The sequence below is a fragment of the Mobula birostris genome, chromosome 14 (assembly GCF_030028105.1).
Source record: "Mobula birostris isolate sMobBir1 chromosome 14, sMobBir1.hap1, whole genome shotgun sequence".
Taxonomy (NCBI): Eukaryota; Metazoa; Chordata; class Chondrichthyes; order Myliobatiformes; family Myliobatidae; genus Mobula; species Mobula birostris.
The window spans coordinates 42,300,688-42,321,094 of record NC_092383.1 but is presented as its reverse complement, the minus strand read 5'-3'; the positions used below and the strand labels follow the sequence as shown (position 1 = coordinate 42,321,094).

The window sequence follows — 20,407 nt, the reverse complement described above, 5'->3', positions numbered from 1 at the left end:
TCTGTCTATAGTGACAGTATGAAGTGAAGTAAACTACATTCATAAATTGCTTCAGGTTTTTGAAATGTTATCCATGTGATCTCGTAATAGGAAACCCAGCTTAAAGCTCATTACCTTCAATAGCTGAATAATTCAGGATTATGTAGAGGGTTTACGGAAATTTATGTTAAAAGGAAAATTATGAAATTGAGCAATTCTTTGATCCTTTATCATTTAATTAATGAACACTGATAGCTGCTATACTGAGATACCTGGTTAGAGGGGGTTCTATGCCAACTCTGCATGGTTATCCAACATTTTTTCTAAATTGCATGGCTACAATGCATCCCATGAGCATAGAGGAGCTATATATTAAAATGGAGAGAAACACCCACAGGAGCAAGTGAAACACTATGCAAGATTGTCATGTTTAAAGGAATGGAAGAAATATGTTTTAAATTGTTGCTAGTCAGTGGAAGAAATGTTGCCCGTATAGAGGATAAAGGTCTGCTGAAATGTCATGTGACCAGCTTGTAACTGAAGGAAACTATACAAATAAACGTGCAGTTTGTAAAGTATCTTCTGACGAACCAATTTGAAGCACACTTTCAGCAAACTCACTAAGAAAATGCACTTTGTTCACAAATAAGCATATGCATAACAGAAATGTTCAGGTTTTCTTTTAAGAACTTCTGGAAAATGTGACCTGGTGATCAATTGTAATCAAGAAGCTTGACACCACTATACAGGATCTGGAAATCCATTTGATCGGCACTCCATAACTACCATCCACTCACTCCACCTCTAATATACAGTTGCAGTAATTTTGTATCATCTACGGGATGCACTGCAGCAACTTGCCAAGATTCCGTAGGCAGTACCTACCAAACCCATCGCCTCCTGGTTCACCCCAAACTTCACACCAGCCTGACTTGGAAATATATCGCTGTTCCTTCACCATTCTTGGCTCAAAATCGTGTATCTCCCTCTTTTATAGCATTGTCGGTATACCCACACCTCAAGGACTGCAACAGGGTAAGAAGGTAGTTCAGCATAATGTTAAGGACAATTATCTGCTGGTTCAGCCTGTGAAGACCACATTGTTATATTAAGAATAGTCGTTGAGTGGCTGCGAAGTTTCTGTACAAATTGGAAAACAGACAAAGTAAAATTCTTAATAGTTACTTAAAATTGTTCTTTTTAAATGCTATAACAACCTACAATAACAAAATTGACACAAACTTCATTATAGTGTTTTATAAACTTTTTTTCCCTCTTATGATAATGTACCTTGGTGTCATTGTTTAGCTTCCCACCAGTTCCCACCCTCTAAGGGGAGGTTGGGTGAGGTAAAGTAGAATGTTTAAAACCAGAACATGTCCCTAATTGTGTTCATATGCCACAGAACATTTTGATAAAGTTGTTCTTCGGGTATATTGGAATATGGGCTTTAGATGCAGAAGAAAAGAGTTAAAAGAAAAAAAGTCATGCCAAGCCTTTACAAAGAACCTCAGCCACGATACTGTTCAGATCTTGGCACCCCACTGCAAGATGGAAGTCAAATATCTTGAGCAGGTGGAAAGGAGATTTATTGCAAAGATTTCAGGAATGAAGAGCTTCACTTGTGCAGAAGTTAGGGAACTTGATATAGTTATAGAGAAAGTTAGGTATATTCACTATAAAAGATTTTGTTAGCATACATGGAGCCAGGAAACAATTTTCACTGGCAGACAGATTGATTAGAAAGGGTCACAAATTTATATCAATTGACAAGGAAGAATGGGAGAGATAAGATGAATTAATTGACACAGTAAATTACTGATAGAATTCATAGATTAAATGGGTAGTGGAAATATTCAGTATGTACTTGCATAAGAGAAATTAATATACTCGTAAAACTTGCAGCACTTGAGAGAAGGAGCAAGGGAATGAGATATTTAGACATTTCACAGAGATGAGCAGAGTGAATGTCTTTTGTGCTTTGAGCCTTCTATATGCAAGAAGGAGCTTAAATTAAGTTTAGTTTATAAAAGTCAGACACTAACTACTTTGGTTGATTCCTTTTAGACCTAATTTTAGATACACTAGATGCCTCCAGAAACTGCATTTTTCTTTGACAGAAACACCTACATTGCCTGTAAAAAGTAATTCACCCCCTCCTTGGAAGTTTTCATGTTTTATTATTTTACAACATTGAATCACAGTGGATTTAATTTGGCTTTTTTGACACTGATCAACTGAAAAAGTCTCTTTCGTCTCAAAGTGAAAGTAGATCTCTACAAAGTGTTCTAAATTAATTACAAATATAAAATAATTGATTGTATAAGTATTCACTCCCTTTAACATGACACACCAAATCATCACTAGTGCAGCCAATTGGTTTTAGAAGTCACATAATTAGTTAAGTGGCAATTACCTGTTAGTAGTCAAGGTGTTTCAATTGATTGTGGTAAAATTACACCTTGTATCCTTGAGCAAGGCACTTAACCACACGTTACTCCTGCACGCTTATAACCCAGCAGCGGCGGTTGATGCAGTACGGACAAGACAAGACTAAATGCTACGTTTGGCATAAGCCAAACACCGCACATCATCATAAACACACCATCCCTACCATGAAGCATGGTGGTGGCTGCATCACTCTGGGGTTGCTTCACTGCATCAGGCCCTGGAAGGCTTGTGAAGCTGTAGGGTAAAAAGAATGCAGCAAAATACAGGGAAATCCGGAAGGAAAACTTGATGCAGTCTGCAAGAGAACTGTAACTTGGGAGAAGAAATGTTTTTCAGCAAGACTGTGACCTCAAGCATAAAGCCAAAGCTACACAGGAATGTCTTAACAACTGCAACAAAGTTAATATCCTGGAGTGGCCAAGTCAAAGTCCAGATCTCAGTCCAGTTGAGAATTTGTGGCTGGACTTGAAAAGGCTGTTCACTCACAATCCCCCTGTAATCTGACAGAGCTTGAGCAGTTTTATAAAGAAGAATGGGAAAAAATTGCAGTACCCAGATGTGCAAAGCTGAAAGAGACCTATCCACACAGACTCAAGGCTGTAATTGCTGCCAAAGATGCTTTAACTAAATACTGACTTGAAGGATGTGAGTAATTATGCAGTCAATTATTTTATGTTAATAATTGTAAATTTTGGCCCATTTGTGGAAATTTGTTTTCACTTTGATATGAAAGAGTCTTTTTCTGTTGATCAGAGTTTTTAAAAAAAGCTAAATTAAATGCACTGTGATTCAATGTTGTAAAACAATAAAATATGAAATCCTCCGGGGGGGTGGGGGAGGGTGAATGCTTTTTATAGGCACTGTAAGTGACCACAACCTATTTATTCCAGTGTTAACTAACTTTCAGCATGAAGGTCTAAGCCTAACATTTTTCCTCACTATCATCTGAATCACTGGAAAGTCTTCTGAGTTATTAATACAATTATGATAATTTTTGAGTACAGTGTGCCTTGAAGTTTAGATCCATCTTAAGAGGTTCACTTTCTTTCTGTCATAATTCAGAAGAAGAATATTTTAGGAACATGGCAGGAAAGAATTTTCATTGTAACACCATGACCTAATTTTAACAGGAATGTGGTTCTTGAGTATTCTCTATTGCTTAATGGGGATTTTGGGGAAGCATGGTGAGCACTGAAATCTTCAGTTTTTAACTTTATTTAGTTAATTGTTATCAATTGCTATCCCCATGTTAAACAACACCATTTTATTACAAGACTATTGCAAGCTAACTAGAATATTAGGATATTACTCTTTGGTTGTGAGAGATTTTATTCAAGCAATGAGCAAATAAAATTCAAAGTAATTATTAGTGAAAACCAAATTTGAAGCTGCTCTTCGTTTCTGCATTGGGATTTGCAATATTGAAATAGGGGCCTCGAGAGACTACAAATTCTGGAAATCTGACCCACAAAGTACTGGAGGAACTCAATATGTCAGGCAGCATCTATGAAGGAAAATGAACAATCGATTTTTCAGGTGATACCCTTTATCTGAACAGAAAAGAAAAAAGGCAGAGGCTAGAATAAAAGGACAGGGGGAGTGTGAGGTGCACCAGCTGGTGGGGACAAAGGGAACCTATCCCACTTATTTCAGGGGAAGGGAGGTTGGATTGAGTGAGGGCAAACATGCAGGGTCGAGTTTTGTATCCTGTGCAGCCTCTTCTACATCGGTGAGACCAGGGGATCATTTCGTTGAGCACTGTAACATCTAGAATCTTCTGTTGGCCAGCCATTTTAATTACCTTTCCATTCCCAGACTGACATGTATATCCACAGTTCTCGACTGCTTGTTGGACAAGTTGGAGGAGAACACTTGGTAATCTTTCTCGGTAGTCTCAGACCTGATGAGATCAACAATGATACCTAACTGCTGATGACTGCTCCTCTCAGTCTACCTACCTTCTCTCCCCACCCCCCCATTTTCCTTTATCCCTCTGGCTCCTTACCACTTCTCTTTTCTCTGCCTCACTCTTGAGACCTGTGCATCACTTGCATCTCCTTCCCTCTTTTTTTTCCCCACCACCACCTCTTTTTCCAGTGATCTGCCCTCCTGTCCCATCAGATTCTTTCTTCTTCAGTCCTTTATCTCTTCCATCAATCACCTCCTGGTTTGTCACACCATTTACTTCTCTTTGCACCCGCCACCCTTCCCACCTTCCTTCTTATCTGCTCCCTCTCACCAGGATTCACCTATTACTTGCCAGATCATACACTTCCCTCTTTCCCACCCCTTCTATTCTGACCCCTTCCCTCTTTCCAGTCCAGATCTTGGTCTTGGTCCGAAATGCTGACTGTTCGTTTCCCACCATAGATGTCGAATGTTGAATTCTCCAGCATTTTGTGTGTGTTGCACAAAAATAGGGGATGAAAGTTTCCTTTGTATTTTGAACATCAGGAGAGATCAATATTACCCATTAAATTTCTCCTCTTTTCCAATCATATTGTAACTTCAGCATTAATTCACTTGAGTTATTGGGTTTGCTTTGCTTTTGTGGTATTAGTATTAATGCATTTTGCTTTCTGTTATGTCTTGGCTTTACCAGAAAAACCGGGTTGAACAGCAACTTCATGAGCATTTGCAAGATGCAATGTCTTTCTTAAAGGATGTCTGTGAGGTACTACTTCTCTTTCAGTGGTGCATTTCCTGGTTTACTGTTCTAGACCTGTAGACCATCTGCATGAATTACAACAATATGCCGAACAATATTTTTCTTCTGGCTTAGATCCATACTTTCTGTTTTAACCATTTTGATTTATTTGAAGATACATATCCAAGAAAGAAGCATGTCAAGGAACAGAAATACCATCTCAATATTTCTTTCTTGTGTTGAGAAAATTACAACTGATCAAATTGCTTTTTCAAAATTGCCTTTAATGTGCACTTTTTTGAAATTTTCCTTTCCCCAGATATCCTATTTATAATTTGAAACATATTCCAAATGCCTGTGGCTGCTGTTGAAACCATTTGTTTTGTTGTTATTTCTTTCATTCTTTATTCATGACATACCTATTAAACCACCAGCTCTGAGTTTACCTTATCAGAGTTGATGCCTTAGCAGATGTCTTCATTTAATATCTTGTTTCTTGACAGCAAACTCGGATGGAGGATCGTCTAGACAGATTAGATGATGCCATCCACGTTCTCAGAAACCACGCTGTTGGGCCTTCAACTAGTATGTCTGGTGGCCATGGTGACATGCATAGTTTACTGGGACCATCACAAAATGGGCCAATTGGAGGACTGAATTCAAACTTTGGAGCATCTGCACTGGTAACATCTAGTCGACAAGCATCAATGGTAATTTTGTATTAGCACAAGTTAAATTTATTTGTGGCAGAAAAATACAATTAGTAATCCTCAAAGAAATTACTCCTAGAGCCATTGTTTTATTTTTGTCACACAAACCTAAACCAAAAATGGTTGGACTATGTCTTCGTGCTAAACTGGCTATGAAATGTATAAATTATTTTTAAACTTAAAAATTACAAATGCAGAGCAAAACAAATGCATTTAAAATCCCCCAGAGCTTTCTCATTGAATAAATGGAGCTACTGAGCCTGCTCCAAGTCTAGCCTGAGAAAGTGAAGGCCTATGCTTTACTGTTGGACTCCACATCCAGCATTGCAGGTTAATAGTCAACTATGTAGAAGTTAATGAAATGTGCCTTTCTGCACACTTGCTTGGAAGTTTCAAGCTTCCATTCAGAGGTCAGTGCCAGCAGTGCCCAACAGGACTGCAGGCTTTTTGACTGAGGATATAGGTAACTTAAAGCTGTCATTCCAAATTAATTTTATCTTTTTCTACTTTTTACTAAAAGAAATTCACATATGAATCAAAGAATCATAAAACTTTTGAGTTTTTAATTAAACAAGATTAATTCTGTGTGGTGAAATCATTGCAGAGAATCAATGTTATTTATTAGTGGTTTATGTTCTTGAGCAGCCACCTGCTTGATATTTTCTGAAAGATCACTGATTTGCCAGATTTAGTGAGAAAACAGCTTATGGTTAATCACCAGCAAATATCTGTGAGAACAATGTGAAAAATTACCTCGTTTCATTTGTTTTGCCATTTGCTGTTTAAATAATTTGCTGGATAAAGATGTTTCATGTTGCAGATATTATTAGTACAGTTGTGATAGCTCATACTCTGCCCAACAGCATAATGCATAATTAAGACCTACTCTGATTGAGAGGACAAGAATATAAAAGCAAGACTGAGGCTTTATGAAGCATTGATCAGAACATGTTTGGAGTATGGTGCAAACAACAGGAATTCTGCAGATGCTGGAAATTCAAGCAACACATATCAAAGTTGCTGGTGAACGCAGCAGGCCAGGCAGCATCTCTAGGAAGAGATACAGTCAATGTTTCAGGCTGAGACCCTTCGTCAAGACTAACTGAAGGAAGAGCTAGTAAGAGATTGGAAAGTGGGAGTGGGAGGGGGAAGGGCAGATCCAAAATGATAGGAGAAGACAGGAGGGGGAGGGATGGAGTGAAGAGCTGGACAGGTGACACTGCCTCAGAATAGTGGGATGTCCATTTAGAACAGAGATGAGGAAGAATTTCTTTGGCCAGAGGGTGGTAAATTTGTGGAATTCATTGCCTCAGATGGCTGTGGAGGGCGAGTCATTGGGTATGTTTAAAGCAATGGTTGATAGGTTCTTGATTAGTCAAGGTGCCAAAAGTTACGGTAGGAGAAAGGGGTTGAGTAGGACAATAAATCAGCCATTGATGGAATGGTGGAGCAGATTTGAAGGGCTGAATGGGCTAAGGCTGCTCCTATCTTATGGTCTAAGATGTGGAAAATGAAGTAACACAATTTGTATCTGCAGAGCTTTCAGAAATGTACTTGCCCACTTTTTAACAATATGAGCATTGTTGACAGCTTATTGCTCACTCCTATTTGTCCTCAGGAATATGTTGATGTATCACCTTGAACTACAGCAGTCCTTCTCATATAGGTACCTTTATCAATCCTGTAATGTAGTTGAAGTGCTGATACAACTTCAAATATTTATTTGCAACTGTGCTTTTGGTTAAACCAGAAATTCTAGCAGAAAATTGTGTTCTTTGATTGGTTTGTGTGGAAAAAGATAATGCCTTGTGAAGTATCTAGTCCTAGTGAATGGCATGCTGGTGACAAACTACACCTGCAATTTGTTTTTGTTGGAGAAATAACTGCCTTGTGAAATTTAGTATATGGGGGAAAACAGACTCCCATAGAGAATTTTCAGTTCATGCTCATAATTTTTCCAGATGTATAACAACTGGCACATTGGTTTTCTTCAAAATGTTATGGATCAAATGGATAAGGCGGGCAAAATGATCTGCCTTGCAGAAGCGGAGGAAATCACTTTGAAAGTTTGCAGTAGCCAAGAGGACATGAGCATAGATGAGAGCTAATGGAATGTAATGTTTAATTTGTGGTTATGCAATTGAGCTTTTTATTGAAAAGAAATTTGAACACAGCTGTAGTGGAAATAATCTTCTGAAGCAAACAATTCATAAATTTGTCCCTGAATAGAATCAATTAATCAAAACCATCTTGTCTTCAAAATGTGGGAACTATTGATAAATTTCAGTCATCAGATTCCTTTGTTGTCTCTTAAAACAAGTATTGACAATTATTCAACAAAATTAATTTCATCAAAAGGGGATAAAATTGGTGATACCATATGGCAAACTCTGACCCATTTGCTTCCTAGCCCTTTTCCATTACCTGTCTCTCTTGCCAGTGAACTTTGCTGCTGGAAACCTTAGTAGGACCTTTTCATTACATTGTTTTGGAGAAAGGAGGCCTTTATATCAGCAGACTCCTCTCCTCCTCCTATTTCTACTAAGTTTTCCCCACCCCAGCTGTACAAGTCCTTGCCCCACCTATATCTGTGACTCACTTTCAGAATGAGTGGTCAGCCATTTGCAGTCTGTTGGCTGTGTTTTTCTAATCTCTTCCACAGCTGATATCCTGGGTGCAGATTCTTTTGGGGAACTATTGGAAGTTCACAGCAGTTGAACCTCATGGAAGAAAAATGTTGAAAATATGTTCCATTAGTTATTTTTCACCCTTTTCACCAAGTTATGAAGTCTCACCCTTTTACAACGCAGTTGGATTCATTGCTATAAAAAGTTGATTTCATCAGAACTGTTTCCAGTCTCATTCCTACATTTGGCAACAATTTATTCTAAAGCAGTCAACATCAAAGAGCTTGAGATCCTTGAGAAACACATATCTGGCTGAATGTCAACTTTCTATTTTGTATTTCTAAATTTTGGTCTAAAACTTCAAAGGCCAAAAAAAACCTCAATTGGCAAACTTCAAGCCGAGATATATTTTTCCTTGTTTTGTTTTCTGGTGTCAGGACAGATTGATTCCAAATATATCTCCATTTATGAAGAGTTGGCAAGGTTTTGTATGAAGGTTTTTTTTTGGAAGATACATAATATGAAATGCCCCAAAAGCAAACTTAGATTTTCAGGCAGTATTTAACATTAATGCAGCAGTAACTTGGTTGTAGTAATGTTTAGTTGTACCTAAACCTTCAGTTTTATTTTCTCAGTACAAATATAAATTATGAAAAAAATGATGTAAGGACATTTGGGATATTTATGTGTATAAATGCATACAATTAAGAAATGGGGAATAATATAAATTTTTCCCAGTGTTTATCGATCATTTATTTGTTTATGCTTGAAAAGTATATAAAAACTCATTTACTTCATTTTTAGCCACCAATTTCCTGTCCCTTCCTTCCCCTCAATTTGGGATGTTTAGATCAGTATTAAAAATTTGCAGAAAGGCATTTGAAGCAATGTGAATCTAAAATAATAACATTTAATGGTCAATTTATACTCTGAATCTCATAGTCAGATTAAATGGCTCATGTCGTTTTAAGTAACCCATCATAACTGAAGGAAAATGTGAAGTGAAATGTCACAGGTTTGCAGAGCACAGAAACAGGCCCTTCAGCACTATTCCTCCAAGTCAACTGATGTGCCTGTTTATGCCAAGCCTATTTCCCTGCATTTGCCTCTTATCCCTTAATTCCTTTTGTATCCATGTACCTGTCCAGAAACCTTTTAAAAACTGATTATACCAGCCTCTATCATGTCCTCTGGCAGCTTGTTCCATATACTCATCACCCTCTGAGGAATAAACCTTCCCCTCAGACCATCTTTAAATCCAGTCCCTCTAGTTTTATCTCCCCTTCCCTTGGAAAAAGACTAATTATCTCTCCTACCTATGCCCCTTAAAATTTCATAAATTTCTATAATGTCACCTTCAGTTTCAGACACTTTCGAGAGGCTATCTGGTCTCTCCTTGTAACTAAAGCCCCTGTTCCTGATAACATTCTGGCGAATGTTTTCTGCACGCACTCTAGCACTACTACATCTTTCTCTGGTGTATGGTCAGAATTGCACAATATTCTAAGTTTGACTTGACTATTGTTTTGTTCAGCTGCAACATGTTATCTCAACTCTTATACTCAAAACTCTTGTCTATGAAAAGATCAAGCTAATTGCTTTCTTCACTACCATATCCACCTGTATCATTATTTTCAGGGAGCTATGAACTTGACTCTTGGGTCCCTATGTACATTGATGCATCTACTGTCCCTGCTTTTTACTGTACATATCTGGCCAGTATTAGATGACCCAAAACTTGTCTGGATTATGTTCCATCTGCCACTGTTGCACCCAAATTTACAACTGATCTGTCCCTCTATCTTTGGGCAATTATCTTCACTTTCTCTAACTCCTCCAATCCTCATATTGTCACAGACTTGTTAATCAGACCACAGACATTTTCACCCAAGTTATATATACGAGTAACAGTATTCCGTGCATTAATCCCTACAGTTATGGTCTTGTAGTCAGGCAGAATAACTCTCTTCTGCTGCAACCCGAGTCCTATCAGCAGGCCAGTTTTGGACCCTATTTGCCGACGCCTCAGATCTTTTGTCCCCTAATATTCTAGGCCATCCTACTGTCCAGCACCTTGTTGAAAGCCGTGCTGAAGCCTGTGTATACCAGCTACCTTGCCTTTATCAATTTTCTTAATAACCTCAAATGATTATAACTCCTATCCCTTAGAATTCTTTTCCACTCGTTTTCCTACTATTGGTGTAAGACTCACAAGCTTATAGTTTTTTGGCTTATACCTACCACCTTTCCTGAATACAGAAACGACATTAGCTCTCATCCAGTCTTCTGATTCCTCATTTGTGGCTAAAAACAGATGCAAAAATACCTGCTGGAGCCCCAGCAATTTCCTCCCTATAACATTATGAGATTTCATCAGGTCCTAGGGATTTGTCTTATCTTTATATGCTTGAACATCTCTAGTACCTTTTTCACCAGGCACATGTTCTGAACTGTCAGTGTACACTTCCCCTTCCTCTCCATCTGCCCCATCCTCCTCCCTGATGAATACAGACATGACATATATTAAGGATACCACAGAAATCGCTGGCTCCATACAAAGACTTTCATTTTGGTCCCTAAAGGGACGTACTCTTTTCCTAGCAAGATTTCCCTTGCAAGATATTTATGAAAATTTTGCAGTTCTCTTTATTTCTGTTTCCTTGGGTCATTTCATGTCCCCTTTTTGCCCTCCTGTTTTTATAAGATTTCTTTATATCCATTATAAACCTCAAATAACTCAGTTAATAACAATTTTCCTGGCATACATTTCCTTTTCTTGCTCAAACCCTTAATTTCCTAAGTTTCCTAATCTTAGCTTCTTTGTAAGGAGTAACACTAGATTTACATTTCAGAGACAGAATATTATCAGAAATACAATGATGTTAAGTAGTTGCTCACCTTCAGTTTAATGTTATGTTTTCACATAATTACTGCTAAGCAAAACTGGGTCTAAAAACTAGTATTTACCTGTACATATTGTAATTTCCTTGTGAGTATTACCAAATGCAGAAGTTTACAGCAGGGAAACAGGACTATTAGTACAGCTTGTCTGTGCCTTCGTCAGTTAATCCCTTCATCTGGATTTGCCCATATCCCTCTAAACCAGGAGATCCCCACCTGAGGTTCACGGACCCCACGGATAATGGTAGGAGTCCATGGCATAAAAAATTGGGAAGCCCTGTTCTAAACATTTCCTGTACACACCTCTTCAGATGTCTTTTAAACATTGTAATTGGGGGGGGCATCACGTGATAGCGTGGGATTGAGATGTGTAAATCCAGCTCTCCCGTAAAATATTAGCAAAGTACCGTTTAAACAAAACAAAGTTAATAAATACTTTCCGAGAACTATTTATAACTTTGCAAGACTACTTTACGATATGCCTCCTAAACCGCAACAGAAGAAGTCTGTTGTTGCGAAGCCGCCGCGAGATGGGAAGAAAAAAGGGCCTACTGCAGTGATGGAGCCTCGGACTCAGGTTAGATCTCTTTTGGAGGAGATGCGTTCTATCTCTGCCGGAGAACAGGGAGCAATGGCGGCGGTAGCGGTCTCTCGGAAGAAGGTGCCGGAAATGCGCATGCGCAAAGAAGAACGCATGCGCAAATCGATACAACTCAAACTACAAGAACCGACAGCCACTGCAACTGAAAGTGACTCAGAGTCAGAATCGGATACCGCGGAGAATACAGATGAAGAAGAGGAGGAAGAACTGGAAGGGATTGGAACTAAAGGAGATGATGGAGACATAAGAGAGGCTTTATTGCAATTAACGGCTGAAGTAAGAAAAGTAAGAGCAGAGCTTAGAGACGTGAAGATGTGCTATAGTAAAGCTATGAAAAGACAGGATAAAATGGATAAGAAGCTTCAGGAGATGGAAAGAAAAATGGAGCATATTAATGATAGAGTGGAAAAAACAGAAAATGATTTGCTTGTCTGGAACACGGAAAGAAATCGACTCTTGGAGAAAGTGGACATGTTGGAAAATTTTAGTAGACGTAATAATATTAAAATTGTTGGTCTTAAAGAAGGTATGGAGGGAGGAAATCCAATAAAATTTTTTCAAAGATGGATCCCGGAAGTTTTGCAAATGAAAGAGGAGGGCCGATTAATTGAAATTGAGCAGGCACATAGAGCTCTAAGACCAAAACCTCAAGATGACCAATATCCACGAACAATTTTAATAAAATTCTTAAGATTTCAGGACAAGGAAAGGATTCTACAGGCAGCTGCCCAAGCTGCCAAGAATAGAAAAGGGCCATTGATGATTCAAGGGAACAAAATTTTTTTCTATCCTGACATAAGTTATGAACTTTTGAAGAGAAGGAAGAAATTTAATCCAGTGAAAAAAATCCTATGGGATCACGGTTATCATTTTATATTGCGTTACCTTGCAACCTTGAAGATTTTTTTGACTGGTGGAGAAAAAAGATTTTTTGATGATTACCGGAAAGTGGAGCAGTTTGTGCAAGACTCTCTGATTATTCACCAGGTACAAGAACAAAACCAGGGGAGCGAGATGGATTGAAGAAGAAGACTGGGTCAAAGAATGGACTTGTTGGATTTTTGAAGGCGGATGAATATATAAATATATTACTAATTATATGAGGGAGGGGAAGTAAGGTTAAAATTTGAGGAATACTGGTTGGAAATAGTAACATTAATTTTTTTATATATATAATTTTTTTTTGTTGCGGTGGAGCTGGAAGAAGCACTGATCAATTGCTACGCTAATCATGTGTGCAAGCGTGGCTCTAGCCACGACCCGCAAAATGGAGGGGGGTAGTGCTGTGTATCCTTTCATTCACAACATTAGTGGGGGGGTATTTTGTTTTTTCTTTTTTTTATATCTCATCTATCTCTTTTTTTTTTCTTTTTGCCTGGATGATTGGGAGGGGGGGAACGCATAGCAACATGGTGAAGTTCAAAGAGATTCCCCAAGGAACTATGAGAGTTCAGAAGTTAAGTAATGTTTTAGATTGGAGTAACTTTGGTAAAAATAATGACTAATTTATTGAATTTTTTGAGTTTTAATGTTAATGGGCTTGATGGACTAGTGAAAAGAAAAAGAATCTTAACACATATTAAGAAAATGAAGATAGATTCAGCCTTTTTACAGGAAACGCATTTAACAGAAACAGAACATCAGAAATTAAAGAGAGATTGGGTGGGTAGTGTTGTTGTAGCGGGGAGTAGCAATTTTTAAGTCAAAAGAAGAATGGGAAACAGATCTGAATATTAATATTGATGAAACAAATTGGTCAAGACTGTGCCTTGACAATATGACAAACACAATAGATGTTTGACTTAGATTAGTATAATATAACTTTTTACACCAATTATATATTACACCACAAAAAATAAATTACTTATAATTTAAGAGATAAATATGTAACATTTTTGAATATTTGGCGCCCTTATTTACAAAAGATAGGATGGCATATTTAAGTGCTTCGATAAAGATCTTGGTCCCTTGGGGAAAGTAACGAATAAGTATACCAATTTTATTTTGAATTCCATGGAGCATGTGGAAACTTTCCAATACGCAGGCGGCTCTCTTTTTTCTTCTTTTCTTTTTAGGTAGGACTTTATATGGGGGGGGAGGGTTAAGGGGAGGGGGGAGGATAGATACTATCTTTTCATGTATTTTTGAAAACTCAATAAAAATTATATTTTTAAAAAAACATTGTAATTGTACCCACCTTTCCCACTTCCTCTGGCGGCTTGTTTCATATACCCACCATCCTCTGTGTAAAAACAGCTTGCCTCTTGGATCCCCTTTGAATCTTACCACCTTCTCCTCCTCCATCTTTAAGCCTATGCCTTCTAGTCTTAGGCTCCCCTACCCTAAGACTGTGATAATCGATCTGTGCCCCTCTTGATACTATAGATCTCTGTAGGGTCATACCTCAACACTAGGGAAATCAGTTGATCCAGTCTCTCTTCATAATGCAAGCCCTCCAGTCTTGGCAACATCCTTGTGAATCCTTTCTGCACTTCTTTAGCTTTTTTCACACAATATTCCAGATGCAACCTCACCAACATACAGCTGTTTATAGCCTTCTAAAATGTTATTTTTTCATGTTTAATTTATCCACTTTAATTGTATGTTTATGTTCCATTACATGTGTGAAGATTTTTTGAAAATTGATCAAAACTATGTTTTTACTCAACAGTCTATAAATTCACCCAGCTTGAGGACAGTATACTTAATGATGTCTTTGGAGAATATGCTATCCTGGCTTCTTTTCCCACTGCTTTGGTGATTGAGTTCCCACATGAATTTATTGTTAAGTGAAAGCCTTAACTGTTTGCTATTTATTTTGAATGTCAATTCACTTATATATGTACTTAATTTATTATGCCTTCTGGGCATCTGGGTTCACATTGAATTGATGTCTGATGAAGAGGGTTGTACCTGCCACAGAGATCCTGTGTTGTGGAGAGCTCTATTTGAGATCTGCAACAAGCACAAATTTCGTGACCCATTGTCTTGTCTCTGAAGAATCTTCTTTCTGAGCAAGCACATTGTGAAGTGTTCTTTGAGAGTCTATCAGAGCCAGGTGTGGGGAAATAGGTTTTCAGTGGTACTTGATTGTTTCCCAAACTTTTAGAATGTCTAGACACAAAAGTTCCAAAGAAATATTTGAAGTATTTTGAAAGTTTGCTTTAAAAGGAAAAATGTGTGCAAAAGAGAAACATACCTATTTCAAAGATGCAAAATGTTTTGTTTATAGTTCTATTCTACATTCCTGGTTATGGTCTTGGGTCCTCTGCTGATTACCAAGTACTAACCTCTAGCAGGTGCATTTTCAGAATCACGTTTACTATTACCATCACTCAGTGATTCAGGAACAGCCTCTTACCCTCTACCATATGATTCCTTATGAATATATCTCACTTTTATAATACATTATTTCTACTTTTGTACTATTTTTAATATGTTCAATATACATATATACTTTAATTGATCATACTTATTTTTCTCTTCTTTCTATTTTATCATGTATTACATTGTACTGCTGCCACTAAGTTAACAAATTCCATGTATGTTATGGGCTGAGTGCAGGTCGGTGGGACTAGGTTAGAGTAAGAGTTCGGCACGGACTAGAAGGGCCGAGATGGCCTGTTTCCGTCCTGTAATTGTTATATGGTTTATATGACACATGCTGGAGATGATAAACCTGATTCTAATCTTGTATGACATGAACTTCGTTGTTTTATGGTAGCAGTACAGTGTATAGACATAAAATTAGTATAAATTACAAAGTAAATTGTACAATAAAATAAGGATGAGTTAGTGTTCATGGGTTCCTGGACTGTTCAGAAATCTGACAGAGGGAAGAAGCTGTTTCTGAATCATTGAGTGTTGAGTCTACAGGCCCCGATACCATCTCCCTGATTATAGCAGTGAGAAGAGGGCACGTCTCTGATGGCGAGGGTCTTTAGAGATGAACACCGCCTTCTTGCTGTACCGCCTCTTGAAGATGTGCTCAGTAATAGAGAGGGTTGTGCCTGTGATGGAGCTGGCTGAGCCTACAGCCTTCTGCAGCCTCTGGCATTAAAACAGAAAGTGATTAGTCATAGTAGTCATAGTCATACTTTATTGATCCCGGGGGAAATTGGTTTTTGTTACAGTTGCACCATAAGTAGTAATAGAACCATAATAGTTAAATAATAATATGTAAATCATGCCAGTAAATTATGAAATAAGTCCAGGACCAACCTATTGGCTCAGGGTGTCTGACCCTCCAAGGGAGGAATTGTAAAGTTTGATGGCCACAGGCAGGAATGACTTTCTATGACGCTCTGTGCTGTATCTCGGTGGAATGAGTCTCTGGCTGAATGTACTCCTGTGCCCACCCAGTACATTATGTAGTGGATAGGAAACATTGACAAAGATGGCATGCAACTTGGACAGCATCCTCTTTTCAGACACCACCGTGAGAGAGTCCAGTTCCATCCCCACAACATCACTGGCCTTACGGATGAGTTTGTTGATCCTGTTGGTGTCTGCCACCCTCAGCTTGCTACCCCAGCACTCAACAACAAACATGATAGCACTGGCCACCACAGACTCGTAGAACTTCCTCAGCATCATCTGGCAGATGTTAAAGGACCTCAGTCTCCTCAGGAAATAGAGTCGGCTCTGACCCTTCTTGTAGACAGCCTCAGTGTTCTTTGACCAGTCCAGTTTATTGTCAATTCGTATCCCCAGGTATTTGTAATCCTCCATCATGTCCACACTGACCCCCTGGATGGAAACAGGGGTCACCGGTGCTTTAGCTCTCCTCAGGTCTACCACCAGCTCCTTAGTCTTTTTCACATTAAGCTGCAGATAATTCTGCTCACACCATGTTTCCTACCGTAGCCCAGTACTCAGCCTCGTCTCATTTGCTGATGCATCCAACTATGGCAGAGTCATCCGAAAACTTCTGAAGATGACAAGACTCTGTGCAGTAGTTGAAGTCCGAGGTGTAAATGGTGAAGAGAAGGGGAGACAAGACAGTCCCCTGTGGAGCCCCAGTGCTGCTGATCACTCTGTCGGACACACAGTGTTGCAAGCACACGTACTGTGGTCTGCCAGTGAGGTAATCAAGAATCCATGATACCAGGGAAGCATCCACCTGCATCGCTGTCAGCTTCTCCCCCAGCAGAGCAGGGTGGATGGTGTTGAACGCACTGAAGAAGTCAAAAAACATGACCCTCACAGTGCTTGCTGCTTGTCCAGGTGGGCGTAGACATGGTTCAGCAGGTAGACGATGGCATCCTCAACTCCTAGTCGGGGCTGGTAGGCGAACTGGAGGGGATCTAAGCGTGGCCTGACCATAGGCCGGAGCAGCTCCAGAACAAGTCTCTCCAGGGTCTTCATGATGTGGGAGGTCAATGCCACCGGTCTGTAGTCATTGAGGCCGCTGGGGCGCGGCGTCTTTGGCACAGGGATGAGGCAGGACATCTTCCACAGTACAGGAACCCTCCGGAGCCTCAGGCTCAGGTTGAATACATGGCAAAGTACTCCACATAGCTGAGGGGCACAGGTTTTGAGCACCCTGGTACTGACACCATCCGGTCCTGCAGCCTTGCTTGGGTTGAGATGTTTCAGCTGTCTTCTCACCTGTTCAGTCATGAAGCCCACCGTGGTGGTTTTGTGTGGGGGAGGGGTATAGTCATGAGAGCAAGGTGGGGGACTGTGAGGAGGGGTAGGAGGGGAGAGTAGAATATGTGTTGGTTGGGGGCTGATAACAGTTGGTTCATGTGGAGTTGGGCAGGGGTCACAATGTCAAATTTGTTAAAGAACAGGTTAAGTTCAGGTTAAGTAACAGGTTAGTGAATTAGCTCAGATTTAACAATACATTCAGTTAAGATTACTACTGAATAATGAATTGTGAGAATTTAATTTATAAAGCATTGAAGAATAGCAAGATATGATTAGTCTTGTAACAAGTAGGGCAACTGAAGTCTCAGCAACACACACAAAATGCTGGAGGAACTCAGCAGGCCAGGTAACATCTGTAGAAAAGTGTACAGTCAATGTTTCAGGCCGAGACCCTTCAGCAGGACAGGAGAAAAAAAGATGAGTCAGAGTTAGAGGGAGGGAAGGAAGAAATGCAAGATGATAGGTGAAACTGGGAGGGGTGAGGAGTGAAGTAAAGAGCTGGGAAGCTGATTGGTAAAGAGATACAGGGCTGGAGAAGGGGGAATCTGACGAGAGGACAGAAAGCAATGGAAGAAAGAAAAAGTGGGAGGAGCACCTGAGGGAGGTGATGGACAAGCAAAGAGATGAGGTAGGAGAGAGAAAAGGGGATGAGGAAGGGGGGGGGAGGGGTGCATTACCAGAAGTTCAGGAAATCAATGTTCTCAGAATTCCTGACATTGTGGAAGTGTGTAACCTTGCAGTGTACAGACTCCAAGTACAGAATTGCAAAATGCTTCCTCAAAATAGTGAATACTACTTGTGAATGGAACTCAATTGCTTATATTATAGTCTGTTCCTTCATGACCAATCTTAAGCATTCACTGAGCTATCCATTTCCCTTCGTAGATTAATTATCTCCCTTTCTCTTCACCATTTACACTCAGACTTCAACTACTGCACAGAGTCTTGTCATCTTCAGAAGTTTTCTGATGACTTTGCCATAGTTGGATACATCAGCAAGGGAGATGAGGCTGAGTACAGGGCTACGGTAGGAAACTTTGTCACATGGTGTGAGCAGAATTGTCTGCAGCTTAATGTGAAAAAGACTAAGGAGCTGGTGGTAGACCTGAGGAGAGCTAAGGTACCGGTGACCCCTGTTTCCATCCAGGAGGTCAGTGTGGACATGGTGGAGGATTACAAATACCTGGGGATACGAATTGACAATAAACTGGACTGGTCAAAGAACACTGAGGCTGTCTACAAGAAGGGTCAGAGCCGTCTCTATTTCCTGAGGAGACTGAAGTCCTTTAACATCTGCCGGACAATGCTGAGGGTGTTCTACGAGTCTGTGGTGGCCAATGCGATCACGTTTGCTGTTGTGTGCTGGGGCAGCAAGCTGAGGGTGGCAGACACCAACAGAATCAATAAACTCATCCGTAAGGTCAGTGATGTTGTGGGGATGGAACTGGACTCTCTGACGGTGGTGTCTGAAAAGAGGATGCTGTCCAAGTTGCATGCCATCTTGGACAATGTCTCCCATCCACCACATAATGTACTGGTTGGGCACAGGAGTACATTCAGCCAGAGACTCATTCCACCGAGATGCAACACAGAGCGTCATAGGAGGTCATTCCTGCCTGTGGGCCCATCACCTTCCTTGGATTCATCTTCAGGAAGGCCCTTCTAATGTCCTCCTCAGTGACGATGAACCTCGATGCCACCAGGTCCGATTCATCTGGAGGGAGCAGGACGCTCCTCTTCTGTTCAAATCTTGTGTAGAATACATTAAGTTCGTCAGGAAGAGAAGCGCCACAGTTATTGATATTCCCAGCCTTTTCTTTGCGCCTGGTGATCTCATTTAGACCCCTCTAGTTAGCCTGGGCTTCCAACTTGGCTCGATATTGCCTCTTGGCGCCCTTAATGGCTTTCCGGAGTTCACGCCTGGATTCCGTGTAGCGACTGGTATCCCCGGACCTAAAAGCCACAGCTCTAGCCTTTAAAAGGGACGTGACCTCATAATTCATCCAAGATTTCCGGTTAGGGAATACCTGGATCGTTCTGTTACCCTGCGCTCATTATGTTTTCATTATATTGATGGTATGGGAATATGTTTTATTTTAACAAGTGTAAGACAAAATCTGCTACTGGCAGCAAAGAAATTCAGAGTCGGAAGCGATGGCAATCTCAAGCTATCTCCTTATATATTACAAAATCTGGAAAAAATCCAAAACGTTTCTGGCCCCAAGCATTTCGGATACGGGGTACTGAACCTGTAGTTCGAACAACGTTCTAATAAGAACCCTTGCAAGTTGCAAAATAAGATGGTTCAAATAAAATTGAACATCTGTCTTCCTCCAGAGCAACTGATCCTGGAAAACATTGACTATATGCAATTCCAACTACCTGAATTCATTATAGTAAATATTAATTCAAATCTGTTGTAGGTATGCTCATATTTGTTTTAGTTGTCATGATTATGGAATCTTCCCTTTTGTCTAATTTTTGTGATTTCCTACTTTGTAGAAGTGTGATTATTTCAAAAATTCTCTAATACTGCAGCTGATTTGAAAATAGAAACACAAGATAAGAGGCCAGCTACTCTGTTCAGTATGATTATGGGCGATTCTAAACTTCCATCCCTACCTCTGCCTTAAATATGTACGATGACTGGACCTCCATGGCCTTCTGTGGTAGAAAATTCAACAGCTCTCTAAAGAAATTTCTTCTGATCTCAATTCTGAATAGAAGTCTGTTATCCAGAGACTGTGACCTCTAATTCTGTATAGTTATCTAGATCATCCTCCCTGCATCTAGGCTGACTACTCCTTTTTAAAACGTTATGGTTTTCCATAGATCCTCC

General features: G+C 39.7%; 1 protein-coding gene across 6 annotated transcripts in view; it reads left to right on the top strand.

Annotated features, from left to right (window-relative positions):
* tcf12 (transcription factor 12) overlaps nucleotides 1–20,407 on the top strand; it is a 361,463-nt gene that overhangs the window by 313,181 nt on the left and 27,875 nt on the right. For 5 of the 6 annotated variants that reach the window (XM_072278450.1, XM_072278446.1, XM_072278444.1 and 2 more), the window contains one exon: nucleotides 5,581–5,787. The exons of the other annotated variant lie outside the window; for it this stretch is intronic. In XM_072278450.1, the coding sequence (XP_072134551.1) occupies nucleotides 5,581–5,787 (207 nt within the window). The remainder of the gene's footprint in view (nucleotides 1–5,580; nucleotides 5,788–20,407) is intronic. 6 annotated transcript variants of the gene reach the window in all.